The 19,458-nt window shown below is 49.5% G+C and overlaps 2 protein-coding genes across 9 annotated transcripts in view; one reads left to right on the top strand and one right to left on the bottom strand.

Moving 5' to 3' along the window:
* Positions 1 to 207: 207 nt before the first annotated feature.
* MYOC (myocilin) lies at positions 208 to 2,906 on the top strand. The gene is made up of 3 exons (XM_084291317.1): positions 208 to 809; positions 1,424 to 1,543; positions 1,692 to 2,906. The coding sequence occupies exons 1-3, from the start codon at positions 317 to 319 to the stop codon at positions 2,474 to 2,476; spliced, it is 1,398 nt and encodes a 465-aa protein (XP_084147443.1). The 5' UTR covers positions 208 to 316; the 3' UTR covers positions 2,477 to 2,906.
* Positions 2,907 to 6,343: 3,437 nt separating this feature from the next.
* The window catches only part of PRRC2C (proline rich coiled-coil 2C), a 69,870-nt gene continuing 56,755 nt past the window's right edge, over positions 6,344 to 19,458 (bottom strand). For 6 of the 8 annotated variants that reach the window (XM_084291294.1, XM_084291299.1, XM_084291298.1 and 3 more), the window contains 8 exons: positions 19,318 to 19,430; positions 18,654 to 18,790; positions 17,025 to 17,259; positions 16,510 to 16,632; positions 14,838 to 15,056; positions 12,925 to 13,028; positions 11,559 to 11,685; positions 6,344 to 8,223 (listed from right to left, as the gene is read on the bottom strand). In XM_084291294.1, the coding sequence (XP_084147420.1) occupies positions 7,963 to 8,223; positions 11,559 to 11,685; positions 12,925 to 13,028; positions 14,838 to 15,056; positions 16,510 to 16,632; positions 17,025 to 17,259; positions 18,654 to 18,790; positions 19,318 to 19,430 (1,319 nt within the window). In that variant the 3' untranslated portion in view covers positions 6,344 to 7,962. The remainder of the gene's footprint in view (positions 8,224 to 11,558; positions 11,686 to 12,924; positions 13,029 to 14,837; positions 15,057 to 16,509; positions 16,633 to 17,024; positions 17,260 to 18,653; positions 18,791 to 19,317; positions 19,431 to 19,458) is intronic. The other 2 variants (XM_084291297.1, XM_084291301.1) reach the window with 1 other exon arrangement.

Raw genomic sequence — 19,458 nt, 5'->3', positions numbered from 1 at the left:
CCACCCTCTCCGCAGGACCTGGCACACTCCGCACCCCCCGGGGGGGCCGTGGCCGCCCGCACCCCCAGCCCCGCTCCCCGTTGGGATCCCACCGCTGCCGCGGGGGTCCCGCCACCTCCACCCCCGTCCTCGCGGCCGCCCCTGGCACGCGGCCTCCAGCTCAAATATTTTGGCCTCGGCCACCGCACGCCGCCGGAGCCTCGCCAGCACCCGTGGCGGGGGGGAACCGCGGGGATCTGGAAGCTTCCCTCGCCCCCGTCCCCTCGGCTTTCTATAAAAGCGGGCGGCACACGGGGCGAGCGAGCGGGACGGGACCATGCTGGGCGCTTGGCTGACGCTGCTGCTCGGGGGGAGCCTGGCCCTGGGTGCCCCGGGGGACACGGCCCTTTTCCAGCGCGCCGATGATGCCGGCGGGCGCTGCACCTACACCTTCACGGTAGCCAGCCCCGGCGAGGCCAGTTGCCCCGAGGCCGGCGGGGTGGCCCAGCTGCGAGCCGAGCTGGCAGGGCTGGCCGCCCGCCTGAGCCGCCTGGAGGGGCCGGGGGGCTTCGGGGGCTCGGGGCCGCGGGGAGCGGAGGCGGGGGGAGTCTGGACGAGGGGACCCCAGCGAGCGGCTGCGGGGGGCTGCGAGGAGCTGCTGAGGGATAAGGAGAGGCTGGAGGAGGACAAGAGGAGGCTGGAGAGGGAGAAGGAGGAGCTGAGCAGGAGGCTGGAGAGCAGCACCCAGGAGATCGCCCGGCTCAGGGCTGCGCGCTGCCCACCCGGCGCGGGGGGGCCCGGCCGGGACACCCTGCGTGGCTCCAGCAAAGGTAAGTGCCGGGGATGGGACCCCCCCGGGCATCCCATCCCATCCCCTGCCACCCCGAATTCTCACCCTGACATTCTCCCGAGGTGCTGGTCAGGTCCCTTTGCCCCACACCCCACCCCATGCCCCCCACCTGGAGCATGTGCCGTGCTCCTGGCCCCCCCTGCACTGTGCTGATCCTCTGTGGGGCTCAGCCACCTGGGAGAACCCCCCCCAAATCCCTAAATCCCTCTCCTCATCCCTAAATCCCCTCCCTATCCCCACATCCCCATCCCCAAACCCTCTCCTCATCCCCAAATCCCTTTCCCATCCCCATCCCCAAATTCCCCCCCCCAAATCCCCAAATTCCCTCCCTATCCTCAAATCCCCTTCCCCAAACCTGGGCTGTTTGTGGCCACCAGAGCCAGCTCTCCTCACCACATCAGCATGGGGGGACCCCCGATTTCCCTCTATGGGACATTAAACTCAGGGAGGGGGGGGCAACGGAGTCAGCAGTGTCCCCACCCCTGGGTCACCGCTGAGCCCCAGCACAGGGCACCAGGCTCCTGCATTTTGGGGCATTTCGGGGGGTGACAGCTCAGCACCGGGGCTCACACCACCGCCTGCCCCCCCCTGCAGCCCCCAGGTGGGAGCCGGAGCCCCTCGGCTACCAGGAGCTGAAGTCGGAGCGGACGGAGCTCCCCGCGTCCCGGCTGCTGGAGGAGACGGCGCTCGGCCGCCCGCGAGCCGAGGACTCGGGTACTGCCACCGGGGCCGGGCCAGGGGGCAGCGGGGGGGGAAGTCACCGGGTAATTCGGGATATTTGGGGCCGTGGGATGCACGGATCCCCTCACGCTCTGCATGCTCTGCCCTTCCACCCCCTGTCCTAACGTCTCTGTCCCCGCAGACTGCGGCGAGCTGGCGTGGGTCGGGGCGCCGGTGGTGCTGGGCCGGGCGGACTCCATCGCCGGCAAGTACGGGGTGTGGATGAAGGACCCCGAGCCCGTGGCCCCCTTCACGCGGGAGACCACGTGGCGCGTGGACACGGTGGGCACGGAGGTTCGCCAGCTCTTCCAGTACGAGGCGGCCGAGCAGCTGGCCCGGGGCTACCCCGCCAAGGTGCACGTCCTGCCCCGGCCCCTGGAGAGCACCGGGGCCGTGGTGTACCGCGGGGGGCTCTTCTTCCAGCCCCGCCGCTCCCGCGCCCTGGCCCGCTACGACCTGCGGGCCGAGGCCATCTCCGCCGAGAGGGAGCTGCCGGGCGCCGGCTACCACGGGCAGTACCCCTACTCCTGGGGCGGCTACACCGACATCGACCTGGCGGTGGATGAGACGGGGCTGTGGGTGGTGTACAGCACCGATAAGGCCAAGGGGGCCATCGTCCTCTCCAAGCTGGACCCCGAGACGCTGGAGATCCGGCGCACCTGGGAGACCAACATCCGCAAGCAGTCGGTGGCCAACTCCTTCGTCATCTGCGGCACCCTCTACACCGTCAGCAGCTACTCGGCGCCCAACACCACCGTCAACTTCGCCTACGACACGGCCACCGGCACCAGCCGGACCCTCAGCATCCCCTTCGAGAACCGCTTCCAGTACCTCAGCATGGTGGACTACAACCCGGCGGAGCGGCAGCTCTTCGCCTGGGACAGCTACAACATGGTCGCCTACCCCATCCGCCTCTCCCACGCGTGAGCACGGACCGGGGACGCCGAGAGGATGCGCCACGGTCACTCCCGTCCAGAAACGAGCCGGCTCAGCCCCCTCGGTGCCTGCTTCGGCCCCGGGTGGCGGTGGGGACCCCACGCTGCCCAACCGCCCCGCGGCAGGGCCACCAACGCCTCTGCTGATGCCTCCTGTGAAATCCTGTTGTACTCCAAGGCAGCAAAGAGAATTGAAGTGCTTCTCCAGAGCTCGGCCGAGTCAGCGAAACGCCTCCCACTCCGGGAGGCCAGTGCAAGAGTGGGACCGGTGAGGTGGCATCTCCAGCTGGGGGCCTCGCCGCCTGCGTCCCCCCGTCCGGAGCCCGGGAGCCTCCACGCTGCCTCTGCTTGCAGCTGGCCTCACCTCGCCGGCGGCTCTCCCACGCTGCTTCCAGAACCTGCGGTTTTAAGTATTTATTGTAGAAAGGCTGTAGGAGGCTTGTTCTCCCCCCAGCTGGGGGGGGGGATGCTCCAATAAACATCGCAACATTAACTCAGAACAAATGTCTAAGTTTCAGTGGTAAACCCTGGAGATTTGCTCGATTAAAAAGATTAAAACGGGCCGCGGGGGGCAGGTCTGTGAGTTGGGCTGGCCGACGCGGGGGGACGGGGCAGCTCTTTGGCTGCCGCAGCGCTGGGATTTGTGGCTGCTCACTGAGGGGGTGGCAGCGCTTGGAGCCGGGAGGCCACGGGGACGGGCACCCAGCAGGTCCTGCGGCCAGAAAGGGAGGCAGGGGATGAAGGGGTGCTCGCCCCAACAGTGCAGGGTGGGCTGCTGGCCCCCTCTGATGCTGATCCTCACTGAGTGGTGCTGGTCACCCACTGCCCCCCCCCCTGCCAGCAGCAGGGTGTGGGACCTGTTCTAGAAGGGCAGGGAACAAGGGGATGCCCAGGGTGCGAAGGCAACGCAGGCTTCAACACCAGGCAACACCCTATTCCTGCAGGGCCAGTGAGTTTGGGGGGCTGGGGTCCTGCCAAAACGCTGGGATGGGGCGGGAGGGCGCTGCCCTGGCTGGCAGGGGGACAGAGGATGGGGCATAACCCATCATCATCCGGGCATCTGTGCTTACCGCCTGTGGGTTGGGGAACAGGGAGGGGGGCTGCGGGTGTGTCCCCACTGCCTGGAGGCTCAGAGCCCCCCTTCTCCCTCCCCGCAGGCCTGCAGCAGGGCTGGGACATCGCAGAATACTGCAGGCGAAGGTGCCCCCCCTGCCAGCGATGCGCCTGCCTCGCCGCCATGGCACGGCCCAACAGCCCCACGGCTCCCCGTGACCCACGGCGAGCGTCCGTGGTGCTGAGCCGCTGCGACTCCCTCTGCACGCTGTGCCAGCCCGGGGCCGCCGCCTCCACCGGGTCCTGCCACATCTGCGCCACCTCGGGCCTGGAGCCCCCTCCGCAGCAGGGCTTGGGCGAGGTGGATCGCCAACACATCCCCCCGCTGGCCGTCAGCCGCGCCGTCTTCTCCGGGGACGACAACGCGGTGCTGCTGAGGGAGCCGAGGGAGCCGAGGGAGCCGAGGGATGCTCGCACCATGGTGGAGCCCGAGGCCTGCGTCACCTTCATGCTGCAGCGCACCCGGCTCCGCGTGCTGGCCGGCCTCGGGGAGCCGCCTATAGTCCTGAAGGATTCCGAGCCTGAGGGTGACACCTTCGCCCCGCTGGTGACAGCGCAGAGTGGTGGCACTGCCATCGACCACAGCCACGCCATCGACCGCAGCCCCATGCCCCCCATCGAGACCAGCTGGGCGCTGTACGAGGGGAACAACGGGGAGCGGGGCTGAGAGCTGCGTCCCTCGGGCGCCTGCTGGGGCGAGGGGACAGCCCCGGGGTCACCGCTCCGGGCAATAAACCTGCAGTGTGTGTTGGGCTCTCCTGGCCGTCTGTAAGGTGGGTGCGTGGGGGCTCCAGGAGCAGCCAAACCTCTGCTCTGCCACCCAGGGGTCGAGGTCTTGGTGAGGGTAAACCCCGTGTCCTCAAAGCAGGGGTAAAAAAAAGCAGGGGTGAGAGCCCCAGGGCCACCAAAAGGGTCCCCCTGTGTGCCTGCCTCCTCCCGCTGGGGATGAAGGGACGGCTTGTTTGGAGTGGCTGCGGGAAGAGCAGCACCAAAGGCTTTTCAGTAAGGTGAGCCGCTGAGAGCAGACAGCCCCGACACCAGGAATTCAAGGCTCCCCGCTCCCCGCCAGCACCGGGGGCTTTTCAGGGTGGGAAGTCCGTCCTTTAATTGACCAGGAAAATAAACGAAAACAAGCCAGCGTACACAGCAGTGCCAGAAAGCCTGGCTGGAGCTGAACAGCACTACATACACGGGTTTACTTAACAGGCTTTTCAGAACAAGCCTGGAGAATCCCTCCCCTCCCGCAGCCCAGCAAGAAAGCGTGAGCTGAGCTGGGCTGCTGGATCCAGCCCCAGTCACTCTAATCCCCCCTGCTCCTGCCTTTGAGAGAAGTTACGGTCTCTACACAGACTGAACATTATTGAAAAACAAAATAGTGAATTCCCCTAACACAGTAGTTCCCTTCCTTATGGGACTTTCAATGCAATGATTTGTGATGACCAAAGAGAGTCCTGGCAATGAGGTTACACACCAAATGCCACTCGAAGGCAGAAACCAAGATGTATTCTAACATAAACGGCCAAGAGCAAATTATCTGTCAGATGCCACAGCCAGCGAGCCTGGGCCACTGACTGGATGCTTAACCTGGCCTCAGAAGCAACCGAGGTGGTTCAAGGCTGTTTTGGAGAGGCTTACATCAAAATAATGCTATAATGTTACTACTAAATGCCCAAACATTTGCTTTTCGTTAAATTCCGGCAGAAATATTATCCTTGTTCTGCTCAGCACGAGAAACATCCAAAAGCTCAGTACATTCCCACTGCTGATTTTGTGAAATTCAGCTGACTTTTCTTTTTATTGGAGAGCTGAAGATTAAACATTTAACAGAACTCCCTTAAAAACAGAAAAGTTGGGTGAACAACTTCTCGTTTTTAGAGGGCCCCTCTAACATGAACCAGGCAGAAAAATCACTCAGCTCTCCCACCTTCTTCCTTTCCCCGAGTGCTTACTGTAGCTGCGCTGGTTTGGTTCCTGTAAAAGGGGCATTTCACCTGTGGGGTTTACCTACTCAGAGGTTTTTTATCCCGTGCATCACTCCAGTTGCAGGTCACAGCACCTTTACCTAACCCAACTGCTGCAGTGCTGCAGGAACCCACCTCAGCAGGGCAGAACTCCAGCGCTGGTGCCCCCTTCCACCCCTTCCAGCCCACCGGCGCTCGCAGAGCCACCTTATTCCATACATCTGCATTCCTTGGAGGAATAATGCCTGCCAGCACCTTTTCCCAGAGCAGAAATTGTTATTCTGCATTGAGACTTCAAAATAGAGAAAAAAACATCAGAAAAAGGTTGGTTTGTTACGATCTGAGCATACCCTCTGGTGGCCAGCTGAGAGCAGCACCCTCTGATCCCGTCCTCCAGCTCCTCCGCTTGGCAACCCTGAGCTGGGAGACCGGGAGGCCTCTGCAGCTGTCTCGAGCAGGAGCAGCAGCACAAGGAAGCTGCCTGCTTCCTAGCTGCCTAGGCAAAAACAAAAACACAAATCTAACACCAAGCAGCTCACCAGCGGTGTAAGATCCTGGGAACGCAAGCAGCTAGCTGGAAGCCCCGTGGCACGAGACTGGCACCGGAGAATGGGGTCGGGAGCAGCGAGCACAGGGAGAAACACACAAAAAAGCTGTTTCAAACTGTTTTTCTCTGGAAGTCCGCTTCCCCAAGCTGCAATACACGCTCTTCGCTTGACACGCGACGTTCAGGTGCTCTCCTTGCATCCTGCAGCACTCAGCTAATCATGAGATTACCAGGATACTTTATTTAGAGAATACTTTATTAGTTTCTGTAATCAAACCCATGTAAATAAGACCGTACATATTTAATACAGTGCGTTACCCCTGTACAAATGGAAAAAAAATTAAGTTTAACATTTCTAGACCAATATGGCTGTTAATTTCTGTACAATGCCAACTCACACTACAAGTGGGATACTTTTTTCCAAAGTTGACATCACAGCTAAAGTTTCCAAAAATTCAAATTATATATATATTTATATAAAAAGATAACCAATAGCAATTCACTAGGCATCAATAGCAGCAACAGCCTCTCCAGCTTCTGCAGTCATTTGAACAAAATTATACACATTAGACTTTCAACTCACTCTTCCTTCCAAAAAAAAAAAAAAAAAAAAAAAGTAAAAAAAAAATCCCAGAAAAAAACAGCAAATTCTGCTACTGATGTGGTACCTGGTGCTTTTTATTAGCTTTTCAATCATTGTCTGGAAAAAACCTCTAGAATAACATTATTAAAAACAGCTCCAGTATAGCACAGTCACTACTACATATCATAAGCAGGTACAGGATATCTTACATTCACAGAAGTATCATACAGTACTGTCCTACAGCTATAATACTAGAGGATACAATTAAAAAGGCATTATTTGACTTGATTCTACTTTCCAGCACACTGTGGGCAAGGAGGTGGTGCGACGCAGCTCTGATATAAAGAATGCACCTTTTCGATAAAATTCATTTTAATCCGATAAGGTTTCTTTTATTCTTGTGGCACAGTTCTAAGTGCTCATTGCTGTATACAGACATAAGCTGGAAACCGTTTAAAGATCACTCGCTTCATATAAAGATAGCTGGACAGGGGTGAACAGAACAAATCTGGCTATTGATGCAGTTAACTTTTCAGCTCCAGAGGTGAACAACTGAGGGGGGAGCGGGTGTAGAGAACACAGGTGGCCAAGTAGCGGTTTCATATTGTGATCTAAACACAGTATATTGTCATCCAAGAAGCAGCGGCCAGCAAAGCACTGCCTTCAGAGGGAAATTCAACATCAGGGTTACCCTCTGCGTTATATTACATCGGGCGTCGCACGGGAAGGGCAGCTTTGCCAGCTGGGTGAATCCCTCTGCTTATTACAAGCTAGGAGCTCCTGAAGTCGCTCAAAACTTCACACCCATTACTTGGCCCAGCACCATCTTCAGATCTGCACGTTCTCATACTCACGGGTTTGTAAGAAGATAAATAGCAGCTGAAGATCAGAAGAAAATCAGAGTATTCGTCTTGTCAGCTAGGAACGTCACTCCCCAACCACCTGCTGCCCTGCTGTGCTACTCCGCAGGGCCCGCTTTGGGAAGCACACAGGTGTGTAAGCCAAAACCCCCGCGCACGTGTAAAACGTGCACACACACTACCAAAAAGCAGCCTTCGTGCTGTCAGAGAAGATAAAAGACCAAAGAACCTAGAAGCTGAGCTGAATGAGCAGCAGTTTAAATTCATCACTGCCGCTAGCTTCTACGTCCCTTTGTGTTGTTTAGAGCCCTGCGGGGTGAGAGAACTGTTGTCTCCCCCTCGGGGCTACAAATTCATGCTGCTGTCATCTCACCCGCCCTCCCCTCCTCCCCCACCTCCAAGGAAATACAGCCTCTAAGATTTTGTTTCTTCGGTTTTGATTGCCTGAGGTTTGATTGGTCCAGTTCTAACAGGTTTTGTTGCTGCAGCAGGTGCGGGGGTAGGCTTTTCCTCGGTTTTGTCTTGGCAGACTCCTGAAGAGTCAGCAATTGCCTCGGAGGGTTTGCTCCCGTTCTCGTCCACTTTCTGTGCTTTGCCTCCTATGGGTTTGCTCTGCTGCTGCTGCTCAGAAAAGAATCTCTGGGTGGACTGAAGTACCTCTGCTCTCTGCTTTGCCTTAAGAAAGGGAGAAAATATATTTACTGAAGAGATGGCACAGGAATAAAAGTGACTTCACAGAAGTAAATCCTACATGAAAGGACAGACCGCGTTGGGCAGACCTTGCTAGAAAGGCACGTCCATCCAGTTGCTTCCCAGAAGCTACCACATCCAGCACTTGGCTCCTCAGCAGTAGTTAACATCGTGCCTAGGCTTCCCTGGCTCTTTATAATCCTCACTCCCCCCAAAGAGCAGGCCAAGGGCAAATTTCAAGCATCATCTAACACCTTTTTATGCAGCTAACGAGCATTACAGCACCTAAAAGTACCAACAGCCCACAGCAGGCTCCATCTGAAGCTTCACCCCACAGTGTCAGACACGACCAGAACACGTCTCTGCACGCTGCATGAGCCCCGACACTGCCCCAGCTATGCAGGCACTAAGGGCCACGCCAGCTGTCTTTTCTCCTGCCCCTTTCTCTGAGCTTCCTGGGCACCCAAAATTTCCCCTCCTGCTCGGACAGACTTTGGAGTCTGCAGTGCTAACACAACTGAACCTGACTCAGGATGGTGCTATGTGAAGCTGAAGCCTCAGCTGCTTCCAGCTCGAGGCAGGCACTCATTCCGGGAAGCACAAACTTCCTGCAAATGCATCCCCAGGATCCTGCTGGTAACCTCAACTTGCACCCATTAAGGTCAACCTTTGTGCCCAGGTGTTCCAGCTGCAGTCTTACACCAGGCCTTTCATTTGGCAGTGCAGCACTGGGCACACAGAGGCTTCAGAGCAAGCACCTGGTTCTCCTGCCCACACTCGGGCAAAACAGGAGCTACACGAAGAGTCCAAATCTTCTGGGCTTCATAGTGCTGTTTCCAATGCTGTCACATGCCTTTTTAACACTACAAAGACCTGTCTAAAGCAAGGAACCCCAACCACAATACAGACACTAAGCCTCCATGCACCTCTTGATGAGTATTTTATGCATTTTACAGAAAGCCAGGGAGAAAAACTAGCAAAAGCCTGGAACAAGGGGTCTTGGTTTCGATACTGTGCAGTTGTCTCAAGAAGCCAAGCTAGTAACAGAACAGAAAAATCTGTGACCCCTGCTGTGATGAACTGCAACAAGTCTGATTTTACTGGAGCCAGACAGACACCTGAAATCCTCTGTGTAATTTCAGACATCCCCTAAGGTTAAGGCTAGAAAGCTGGATGATTTGATCACAGGCACCCAAGCGTGACAGAATAACTTACATTCTTCTGAACAGTGCTTGCAGGGAGATTCAGAAAACCAGGAGTGCACGTCTGCATTTGCTGTGACAAGTTCGACTCAATTTGCAATACAGACTCAAGACAACACACTAAGCATCACCTGTTAGGCCTCCAGCTGGCATAAACTGGGGGTAGAAAACAAATCCTGGAGGTTTGGCCTATCTGAAGGGGTAAATCTATTCTGCTACAACCAGAGCTCATCAGGAAAAGCACACTCTTTGGCTTGTGTGGCTCAGCACACGGGTTATGGCAAAGGGAGCTCTTCAGCACCACCTATCCTCACCAGCAGTACCCTGCAGAAGACAGGTAGATGAGCTACGTATACAACTGTCCCTGTGCAGACTCCCTGTCCTGCAGTCTCTGCCTCGGTAAGGAGATCTGGCCTCATCATGAAGGGTCCCAAAGTGCTCTTCACCAGGAAGTGAATTAGCAGAATAACCTAGAAGCAAGGCTGGCTGGGACAGGAGGGTTCATGCTGCTGCTCAGGGGTGGAGGAGATGTGAAATGCCAGCTAGCAGTCAAGTTCATAAGCTTCATTGCTCATTCAAAAATCCAGGCTCTCGAGAGGTAATTGTCAGCTTGCCTTTGCAGCAGTGGTTGCTTCACAACCTTTCCACACAAGATCACTTAAGAAAGGAAGCTCCTTGCATTTTTTTTTTTAGCCTCAAGTTCTAATTAATGAAAAATTAAAAACATAAAAACCAAACAAGGCTCAGAGATCTGTGTCCAGCTGCTGAAGGCCCAGCTACTGGCTTTGGGTCCAGAGGCACTGTAATTAAGACACAATTTGCAGACACATTCCTGCCCTACAAACTGTCAAGACTGAACTGGTGTTAACAGCGCTGCAGGTCAAACACTAACCTTCACGTCTTGTTCAGCTTTCACCACAGCCTGGGCCTGATTGCCTCTGGCTCCAGACACTGATCCACAAAGACCTCTGGCCACACGCAGTAAATGAGGGTGGCTCACGAGGCCTGTGATCATCTGAGATGGCATCTGAGTAGGCAGTGCTAGTGGCAGCCTCTGAACAGGAGCTGGGAAGGTGTTAGTATTTGGGGCTCTTACCAATGGAGGGAGCAGGTTAGGCTGAGAAAGGATCTACGTGGGGAAAAACAACAAAAAGAGATGTTTAGCAAGTAGAAAGCTGCCAACTAGATTGCACGTTGGCGTTATTTTAAAGGGGAAAAAATTGCCTGCTCTGCTGTCAAACTGATGTCAGGAAAATAGGCGTTTATGTTGAGAAGCCACGCTTGAACTGCAGAAAAACACAGCACTGTAATGCTGCTGGGCCTTCAAGTACCACTGACAGCTTAGAAACGGCACGTAACAAGGGACAAGACGCAGGCAAGGCAGCAGAGGAGCAGCAGCGAAAGGAAGTCCTGAGAAGTCTGGGTAGTTTCTGCTAGTTGCAATCCAAAAACCAAATCCTAACTCCCGCAGTCAAACACTCCCAACACTAAAAACCAACAAATCCAGCAGCCTGGCTCCAGTCACCTCCAGCAGGGACACAGCACCCTGTTAGAGCCACGCTCCCTGGAAAGCTAGAGGCAAGTGAAACCCTTTGCAATCAGCCCTGCTTTGAGCAGGAGGCCCCACTGTGTGACCTCCAGGGATCCTTTCCAACCTGAACTGCTCCAAGAACACTTCAGAGCTGCATCTCAGACAGACACCCACAAACCTACTTTGTCTTTTAACAGTTAAGATGTGCACTGGGACCCTTCTGAGGCACAAAACTTCTCCCCTTCCCCAACCAAATGGCCTGCTTTTGCAGGAATGAGGTGCATTACAGCTGTGTGGGGAAGCCAGCAAAACAACTGACATCATTCACAACTTCTAACAGATTCCTCAGCGTGCACAGAACTCTTGAAATTAAACACACCACAAGACCTGTACTAGGTAACAAGATCAGATTTTTTTTTTTTGCCTTGATCTTGAGATCAGTTTCCTTCTGCATCTTTTTTATTTTCTTTTAAAGGATTTCATTTTGCATCTCCCCATGATAAAACCTGAGGGAACACAGCTAAGCTGCGAAGTCAGTAGTGACACAGAGAAATAGATTTGTCTGTAGGAAGCCACCAGTTGCCTACCTGTGGTGCAAACTGTGCAGGAAATGGCTGTGTCATCCTCACGGCAGCAGCTGCAGACTGAAACTGCTTCTGGTAGACAATGCTGTTCATTTTATTGGACTGGTTGTTTGGACTTGTAGAACTGGCCCTAAAGAAAAGGAAAACGTCAGTCAGAATCACACGGCTCTCAACCAAAAGGATGCATCTGTCTTTAGTTGCAACTTAACTAGAAATACAGCTTGGCTGGAGGTGAACAAAGGTGGAAAAGCCTTTAAGAAACTGTGACCAAGTTGCAGATTTCTCATGCACAGCATGTGGGCAACGCATTTTTACTTAATGTAAAACGAGCAGCAGGGCAACAGTGACAAGGAAGCCAGCTAAACTCAATGCACACAGTTTGTAAGCTTACAGACATTTGTTTAGTTTTTACTTTTAAGCTCTTACATTTTTCTGCACCTTCCCAGTACCTCCACACTAAAAACCAAAGGTTTACGGTGAGCCTTGCTCAGTTGTTAAGAGGGGAGTCATCTCACATAGGATTTAAGATACATGCCATCAAATCAATTGTTCTAAATGCTGACTAGCTTGCAAATTCAATTATTTCTTTTTCATCCCTCTACATTTTTCTTAGGTGAAGTATTTCAGGCAAGACATCAGGATTGCATGTAGGAGGTCAAACTAATTTCTACTTGATTAGAAAAGCCTGGACCACTTTCAGCTTGCCACAGTGAAAGCCACCAAATATAATTACTATGCATGGGAGTACAATTTTCAAGAATTTTCTAGTACCAGAGTTCCATTTTTAAGTTCTTTCAGCCCACTCATAACTTCACCCACAAACATCCCAATAAATTCACCATGAAGAGCACTCTGCCTATAAGCAAAATTCTGCTAATTCTGCCAATTAACCAAGTAAACCTGCCAGTAGCCTACTAATTTCTCTTGTGAAAAGCTTAGAAAACCAACAATCAGTGTAAGATCTGTAACAGAACAGTTGCCACAACTACTGCTCTCTGAGGTGTAAGCTTTGATGCGTTTGGTTGTTTGGTTTTAATTCTTACTTTACTCTCATGTAACAGTCTTACATTTTACCCCAAAGCACCTCTTCTTTGCTCACTTCTTTGTTTTCCAGGTCATTTTGGTTAACTTGTTCAGTTCCATGTAATTCATAAGTATTTTTAAGGTCTTATTTCAGAATTATTTTATTCTAGCTAAGCATAGCAGATCTGATCACCTACTAGAATGTTCCTTTTAAGCTAAGATTAAGCATTTTATTTTCCATTAGTAGCCCCTCACCACAGACCTTTCAGAATTGGCTGCTCATATACGATTAGTTAAGTTTTCCAGATGTGATTTCAAGGAATTTTGAGCTTAAAAAGAGATTTACCGGAAGGGACTGGAGGTTGGCGTAGTACTTCTACCAGTAACTGGTGGTGTTCCAGGTTTGACATCGATACCACCCCCAAATGCCTTCAGGTCCATTTCTGATATCTGAAAAGCACAACAATCAACATGTTAATTCAGTAGGAGCAAAGAAAAATCAACACGTTTCAGGGTTGAAATTTCCTCACCACAGATACCACGTGAAAATATTTAGATACTATTTGAAAAATGCTGAAGGGAAGAGTGCCATAAAATAAGCCAGTTCTATATATATATTAAAAAAAAAAAACACAACACAAAAGCACAGCAAAAATGGAAGTCATTCACATGAAAAATCTCCAGACTTTAAATGGAGCAATCCATTTCACACGTTATTTTGCAAACACAATCAACAGAATAAATGAGTCTCTGCAAGTGTCTTTCCACACACAGCTATGAAGCATAATGGCAAAACAACGAATCTTTACTTGATTTATTGTTGACTGCCTTTAGCAGAACACGATGGAACCCTTAATGCAAGGCAGCAAAGCCACCTAAGGGAAAATCCCTATTCCACTGTAGCTTTCCCTCATTTCTTGTTGAAGCAACTACAGTTATTTTCCCCTGACAACTACAGCTAGAAACAAGCTGCTGCTTGGAAGATGGGCTTGAAAATTGTAAAGGTGAAAGACTTTTGGCCAGAACCTATGAAGCTAGAAAACTACATGGTGCAAAATCACTCTGTTGGTAGGTGACAACATGAAAACCTGATCCATCTGATCTAGAATCCTGGTTGCCATTACTGTCCAAGACAGGGAATTAATTCCTGAGAGAGATTTTTCTCATCACAGCTATAAAACATTGGGACCGCAGGGTTGCTTTATGTTCTAAAGCACCCTAAAATCTAGGCCACAAGCTGTAAGACTTTCAGGGGCAGCTCCAGAGACAGATTACTTCCTGCTCCAGGAAAAGACCCTGCTAATCTGACAGAAAGCTTATAGCAGTGTTCATGTTCAGTATCACCAATCACTGCCACCTGAAAGTGCACTGCAAGTGCACTGTGTTGTACGTTATCCAAAAATCCCCAAAGCCTACAAATCTGTAATTCCATCTAAGATAAGAGACCACGTGAATGGAAGCCAGTTTGCTGAATCAGAAAGATTTCATTTTTTGACATTCACTCTTGGATTGTAGGTCAGGACAGAAAAAAACAAAAAACAAACAGCGCCCTTACAAACGTAGAAGGGAGTTAGCTAGAGTCATCTACACATGGATGCATAAGCTTCTCTTGCAATGTTTTTCACCACAGCTACCTGACTGGAATTTTCTGGGACACTCATCAATCAACCTGGAGGACAGGACAGCATTAGTGAAGATTAGATCTGCCCTAAGCCTCAAGCACTCCCTATTCGATACAGCAACAGGTATATGGCAGAAAAAAAATCCATACAGCAGGTGGCAGCATTACAGATGAATTCAATGCATTTGGTGGTTTGGAAGCACAAGTGAAATCTGGCAATTTGCTCCAGTATGAGACCAGAAAAACACTGACAGAAGCAGAAACCAGCCCTGACATTGTAACGTTGTTTGCCTGCTGCTCTGACAATGGTTTCTGTATTACCTTCTATGTGGCATCCCACATGACTAAAGTACCCTGCTAGTCCACAAAGTCATTACTAAACAAAGTATTCTTACAGTGCAAGTGGACTAGCAGCAAGCCAGCCACTACATAAACTTAGCTAAATCTTCACAAGATGCACGGAGCCCATCACTAAGGGACTAATCTCAGCTGGCTTTCCTATTCTCCTCTCCCAAACTTTTAAGGTCAAGGAAGGTTTTTAGATGGCGCAAGAGTCAAACACAGGTTGCCACGCTGGTACTATTAAATAGCACAGAGTTGTGTTATTTTTTGTATTGTAGATTTATGTACGTTATCACCTTTCCAGTTGCAGCTATCATGCTGTGTTGAGTTCCTGCTGGGATTAATCCTCTGAAAGGCTGGGTTACTTGTGCAGGTCTGCTTAGATTTTGCGCTGGCGCTTGTGGTGGTGTGTGCTGTAGTGGTGGTTGTAAAGACTGGGGCAGGGCAATGAGCGGCTGTGCTGTAGATCCAAAGTTGGGCAAAGAAAGCTGTGATCCTGGTAAAGGTACCGTCACCTGGGGGGAGAAAAACATACAGAATCACCAGTAACATATACACAGGGGTCATTATTTAAGTTTCTTTACTAGCTCTGTGATTTCAGTTCTAGTCAGGGTGAATGGCTTAACGACTCATAGGATGATTTGGGTTGAAAGGGGCCTTCAAGATCATCTCTGGTCTTTGCATTTCAGAAAAAGTTAACATTTAACTCCTAACTGCAACATCACACAATGGGATTTCCTTACATGGATAAGTAAACGTAATTCATTTCAGGAAATAAAAGCAGAATGAAACAGCCAGCTTCCCGTCTCCCCCCTTCTTTTAAGCTTCAAATAATTTTAGTCATCAGGACACTGTTTGGGATCACAGCTAAATTTTACTTTTCAAGAATCCCAGCAGCCAGCATTCCCAAGCTTTAAAAAACAAAAACACATTTGCCTCTCACTTGTCTGCATTAACAGGGAATGCTGTGGGCTGCAAACATCACAGAATGGAAGTGATAAGCATATGAAAATACCATAACAGTGACCTGACTAGCAGGAATTCTTGCTTTTCCTAGTCTGACCATTAATCCCAAACTTCCAAAATTGTACTGCGTGACTACAGGAACATAGGACATTCTCCAGATGAGAAAACTTAGCAAGATTCTGCTCTGAATTATAGCAGAATAAAAGCGTAACAACAGCCATACTTGAACACATTAAAACCATTAACCCTTCTAAAAGGTCCTTAATACTTTACGCTATAGTTTCAACAGTTGAGACCCAATTTTTGAAGACTTTTCTCAATATTTGTCTTGGCAACTTTTCACATGTATGAAGTAGGCTACTATAATAAGCCAGCCCACTGCAAACTTTGTTTTTAAAAAGCCACTTAAAATCAAAACTTGAACCAGGAAGCCACTAGACAGCATGCTGTAAATACAACAGAATGCTTGAACATGGCAAACCAACAGAACTTTCATAAAAGAATGCCAAGAACTTACCATGATCTGAGTTATTTTTACAAACTTCCTGATGTAGTCACTGACTTGGCTGTCCTATTTGCTTGTATGATCATCTATCTCCTGACTTTTTTTTTCCTATATATTTCATCTCACTGACATGTGGCAGCTCTGACTTTTCAGGTGAAATTTGGTGTTAACAATTAAGCTGCATAAAACACCTTTGGTTTACTTGGCTCTCTCCACCATGATACCTGCTCCCATAAGGCCTGCATACACCTCAACCAATTAGCAACAGCACTGAACCTACTAAATCTTTGCCTGTCACTGGAAAGTGAACTATTTAAGGAGGCCAGAGACAAGTGATCAATATAAACTTGCAGGCCATTCAAATTCCCAGTAACTCATTTTTGCAGTACTTCTGCAGTAGCTTTTCTCTCCTATCAATTTTTAAGTCTTGCAGTTTACCCCCACCCCTCACCCTTCACCAACATGCTTTTAAGAAGAATACAATTTAGGAAATTTACCATGCCATAGTTTACCTGCTGGAGAGCACTGGGAGACTGCGCGGTGTTGTAGAAATTGCTCTGGCCAGGCTGTTGAACTTGCCCAGAATACAGATTTGAAGCCTGGGTGAGTGTAGCTCTGGCCTAGGAAGAGTGAAAGACACCATTACTTTAAAAACACAACAGCTTGTAATAAAGCACATCATTAGCAAGTGGTAGCCTTTTGTCACCTCCAATAAAAGATATATCACTATTGGAGCTTCTGGTTTGATAAGTGCAAAGATTCCTCTATTCTGGAGAACAATCTTCACTCCAGAGATTATTCTAATACACCTTTATGAAATTAAAAGCACATTCTCTTCCAAGTGTCTCAAGTTTTCTGCCACCTTGACTGCCATGGAATTATTACAGAAGAGGTAGGCTTATCCCAAGCTAGGCAATACTTGATTACTGCATCATCTGTATCAAACCACTGTGATGGTTTGATACAGATGATGTGAACACTGTGAACTTCAGCATTTTGGAGTATTTCCTACCTGCAGAATGTGTGTATCAATAAGCTGAGAGCCTCCCAGTCCTGAAGCTTGACTAAGCTGATGTTCATATAAGATAGGAATAGGTTGTGTATTAGAAGTCTGTTGAAATGCCAGGCTTGACTGTGCCTTCGCAAGCTCCTGGTGTTGCACTGTTGGGAAGTTGTGTAAGGCCGTACCAGACAGGACCACTGGTGATGGCTGAGACAAACCACTTTGCATAAAAGCTTGCTGGGACCTGCAAGAGATTGGAGCGTTAAGTATAAAAATGAAAACAGATCAACGGTCACCAAAAAATTAAGAACATGGAGTATATTGCTGAAACAGAATTAGAACACCAGATTATCCACATTTTCACTCAAGAAGGGTAGATTTTCTAATTATTCTGCACACAACAAAATAACAGATGCTACTAAAGCCCACATGAAAAATGACTAAGCTTTTTATTTAAACCCTAAAACCCTCTGCACCTTTAAAGATGTGGGAAAGGTATTATCCTCTTACTAACAGCACAACCCCGAAGTCCACTCATACTGGTGTATACATGACCAGATCAGCCAGAAGCATTTATTTAATCTGGACTGCATGCCAGACTGATTGTGTTTCTGCAACTAGCCAACTGTTTGTAACATTTTTTGTCAGCTATGAAAGAACAGGCAATATTTGGTCCAACAAAGTCTTCCAAACAATGGTCAGCCAGCCAAGCCTGTAGTACCAGACAGAAAACACTATGGCTATATAACACATGTTGATCTGATAAACCCTAAAGTCACATACTGCATCTGGAGAAACGGATTCCTCCAGTACAAAAAGTGCTCAGGACAGAGAGGACTGACTTACAGGTTAAAGGATTCAGGATACGTGTGTATTCAGTTAAACCCCTGCTGAGTCCACCTTGTTTGGCTTCAGCCTTCTACATCACAACAAGGAGGCTGTTCTACATGCACTTGCAAAAACCTCTGAGACGTTCCTTTGCAGAAGTAATTAAAGTGAAACTAACATTTGTCAGAATACCACTATGAATAATTTCTGGTAGGAACTGCAAGGACACTTTGGAAAGGCTTACAGTGTAAATTTCTCTGCATGCTGATTTGTATGCAGACAAATTCAATGCCACTTGAAATATACTGGTACTATTATCATCTCTTGTAGCAAACAGAAAGCATTTGTTCTAAAATGTAATCTCCTATCCCCTGTGCATCGGGAATGAAATTTCCACCACCCTACCTTACCTGTGGGGTTCAAATTGTGATTTCAAAAGTGTTTCTAGGCTCCAGTGCTGGTTTGATCAGAAAACAACAAATACAAAATACTGAATTAAGGAGTCAGATCCCCCCCCCCCCCCCGCCCAGTTCTCCTCATACGGAAGAGTGAAGATGTTTCCAGCTTTTTAGCCTGGTTTTCCAGAGATACAAATTTCTGGCATGATTTTTCAACCACAACTTTTCAACTTTATCTGCAGATGCAGACTGCCCACTTGGCATACAGTTTTCAGGCAGATGAAGAGATGAAAGATTTTGGGGAAGACAGGAAGATGAGGTACCTATTGAACACAAGACACAAGTCTGCAGGGAAGCAAATTCTATAATTTCTGCCACCGAAAAAGGAAATAAATTTACATGTGCTACTTACCTGTAAGGTTGCAAGGAGGAGTTGAACAACTCTTGGGCTTGTGACACAGCTGGTGCTGCTCCTAAACTCAGCTGAGCTTGATGCTGTCCTTGCAGAGGTGCATAAATGGGGATGGGGATCTGCTGAACTGAAGCAGGCTGCAGAAAGAAGAAACCATTAAATATCTCAGGATAGAAGTCATGTAGAAAAGCTACAGTCAAATGTGTGCCAGGATTAGTGTAACATCTTTTAAAGTAAAGAGAAAAAATTAAAACCTCAAGGTTGCATGGAAAGCCAGTATTTCACCTGTTTCAAAAAATACTTTCATGTTGTGCTTTATGCTTTTGGTGAAAATAACCAGGAGAACCTGAACAAATCATTTAGATTTGGGTACAAAACAACCGTGCAAGATCCATACAGCTTTGTACCAACAACACCTCATATGAACGTGCACTTTTACATGAAAGCACACTGAGTGAAAGCTTATTCTCTCAACTTTCATGACAATTGTTTTCAATCACAGTAGAGAAGCAGTAGAGAGCAACTTGAATACACCAGTATGAAATAGCAATGACAGGTATGATCTCATTTTTGCAGTCTTCAGTCCCACTCTTGCCTGCCCCCATTTGCAGAGTTTTACAGTTAATGTAGATAAGGACAGGAAGAAAAAAAAATTCCCAAATACCTGTGAAAGCCCTGGTTGAAAGCCTTGCTGTTGGGCCAGAGAAGGTGGTGCCAAACGCGCATGCTGGGTGTTGAACAGGTGACTTGTATCCATATAAAATGCTGGAATTTGAGCTGCAGTACCTCAGGAAGAGGAATACAA

The sequence above is a fragment of the Netta rufina genome (genome assembly GCF_964035555.1).
Source record: "Netta rufina genome assembly, chromosome: 8".
NCBI lineage: Eukaryota > Metazoa > Chordata > Aves > Anseriformes > Anatidae > Netta > Netta rufina.
Note: the sequence above shows the minus strand (reverse complement) of the source record. Positions and strands in the feature narration are given on the sequence as shown.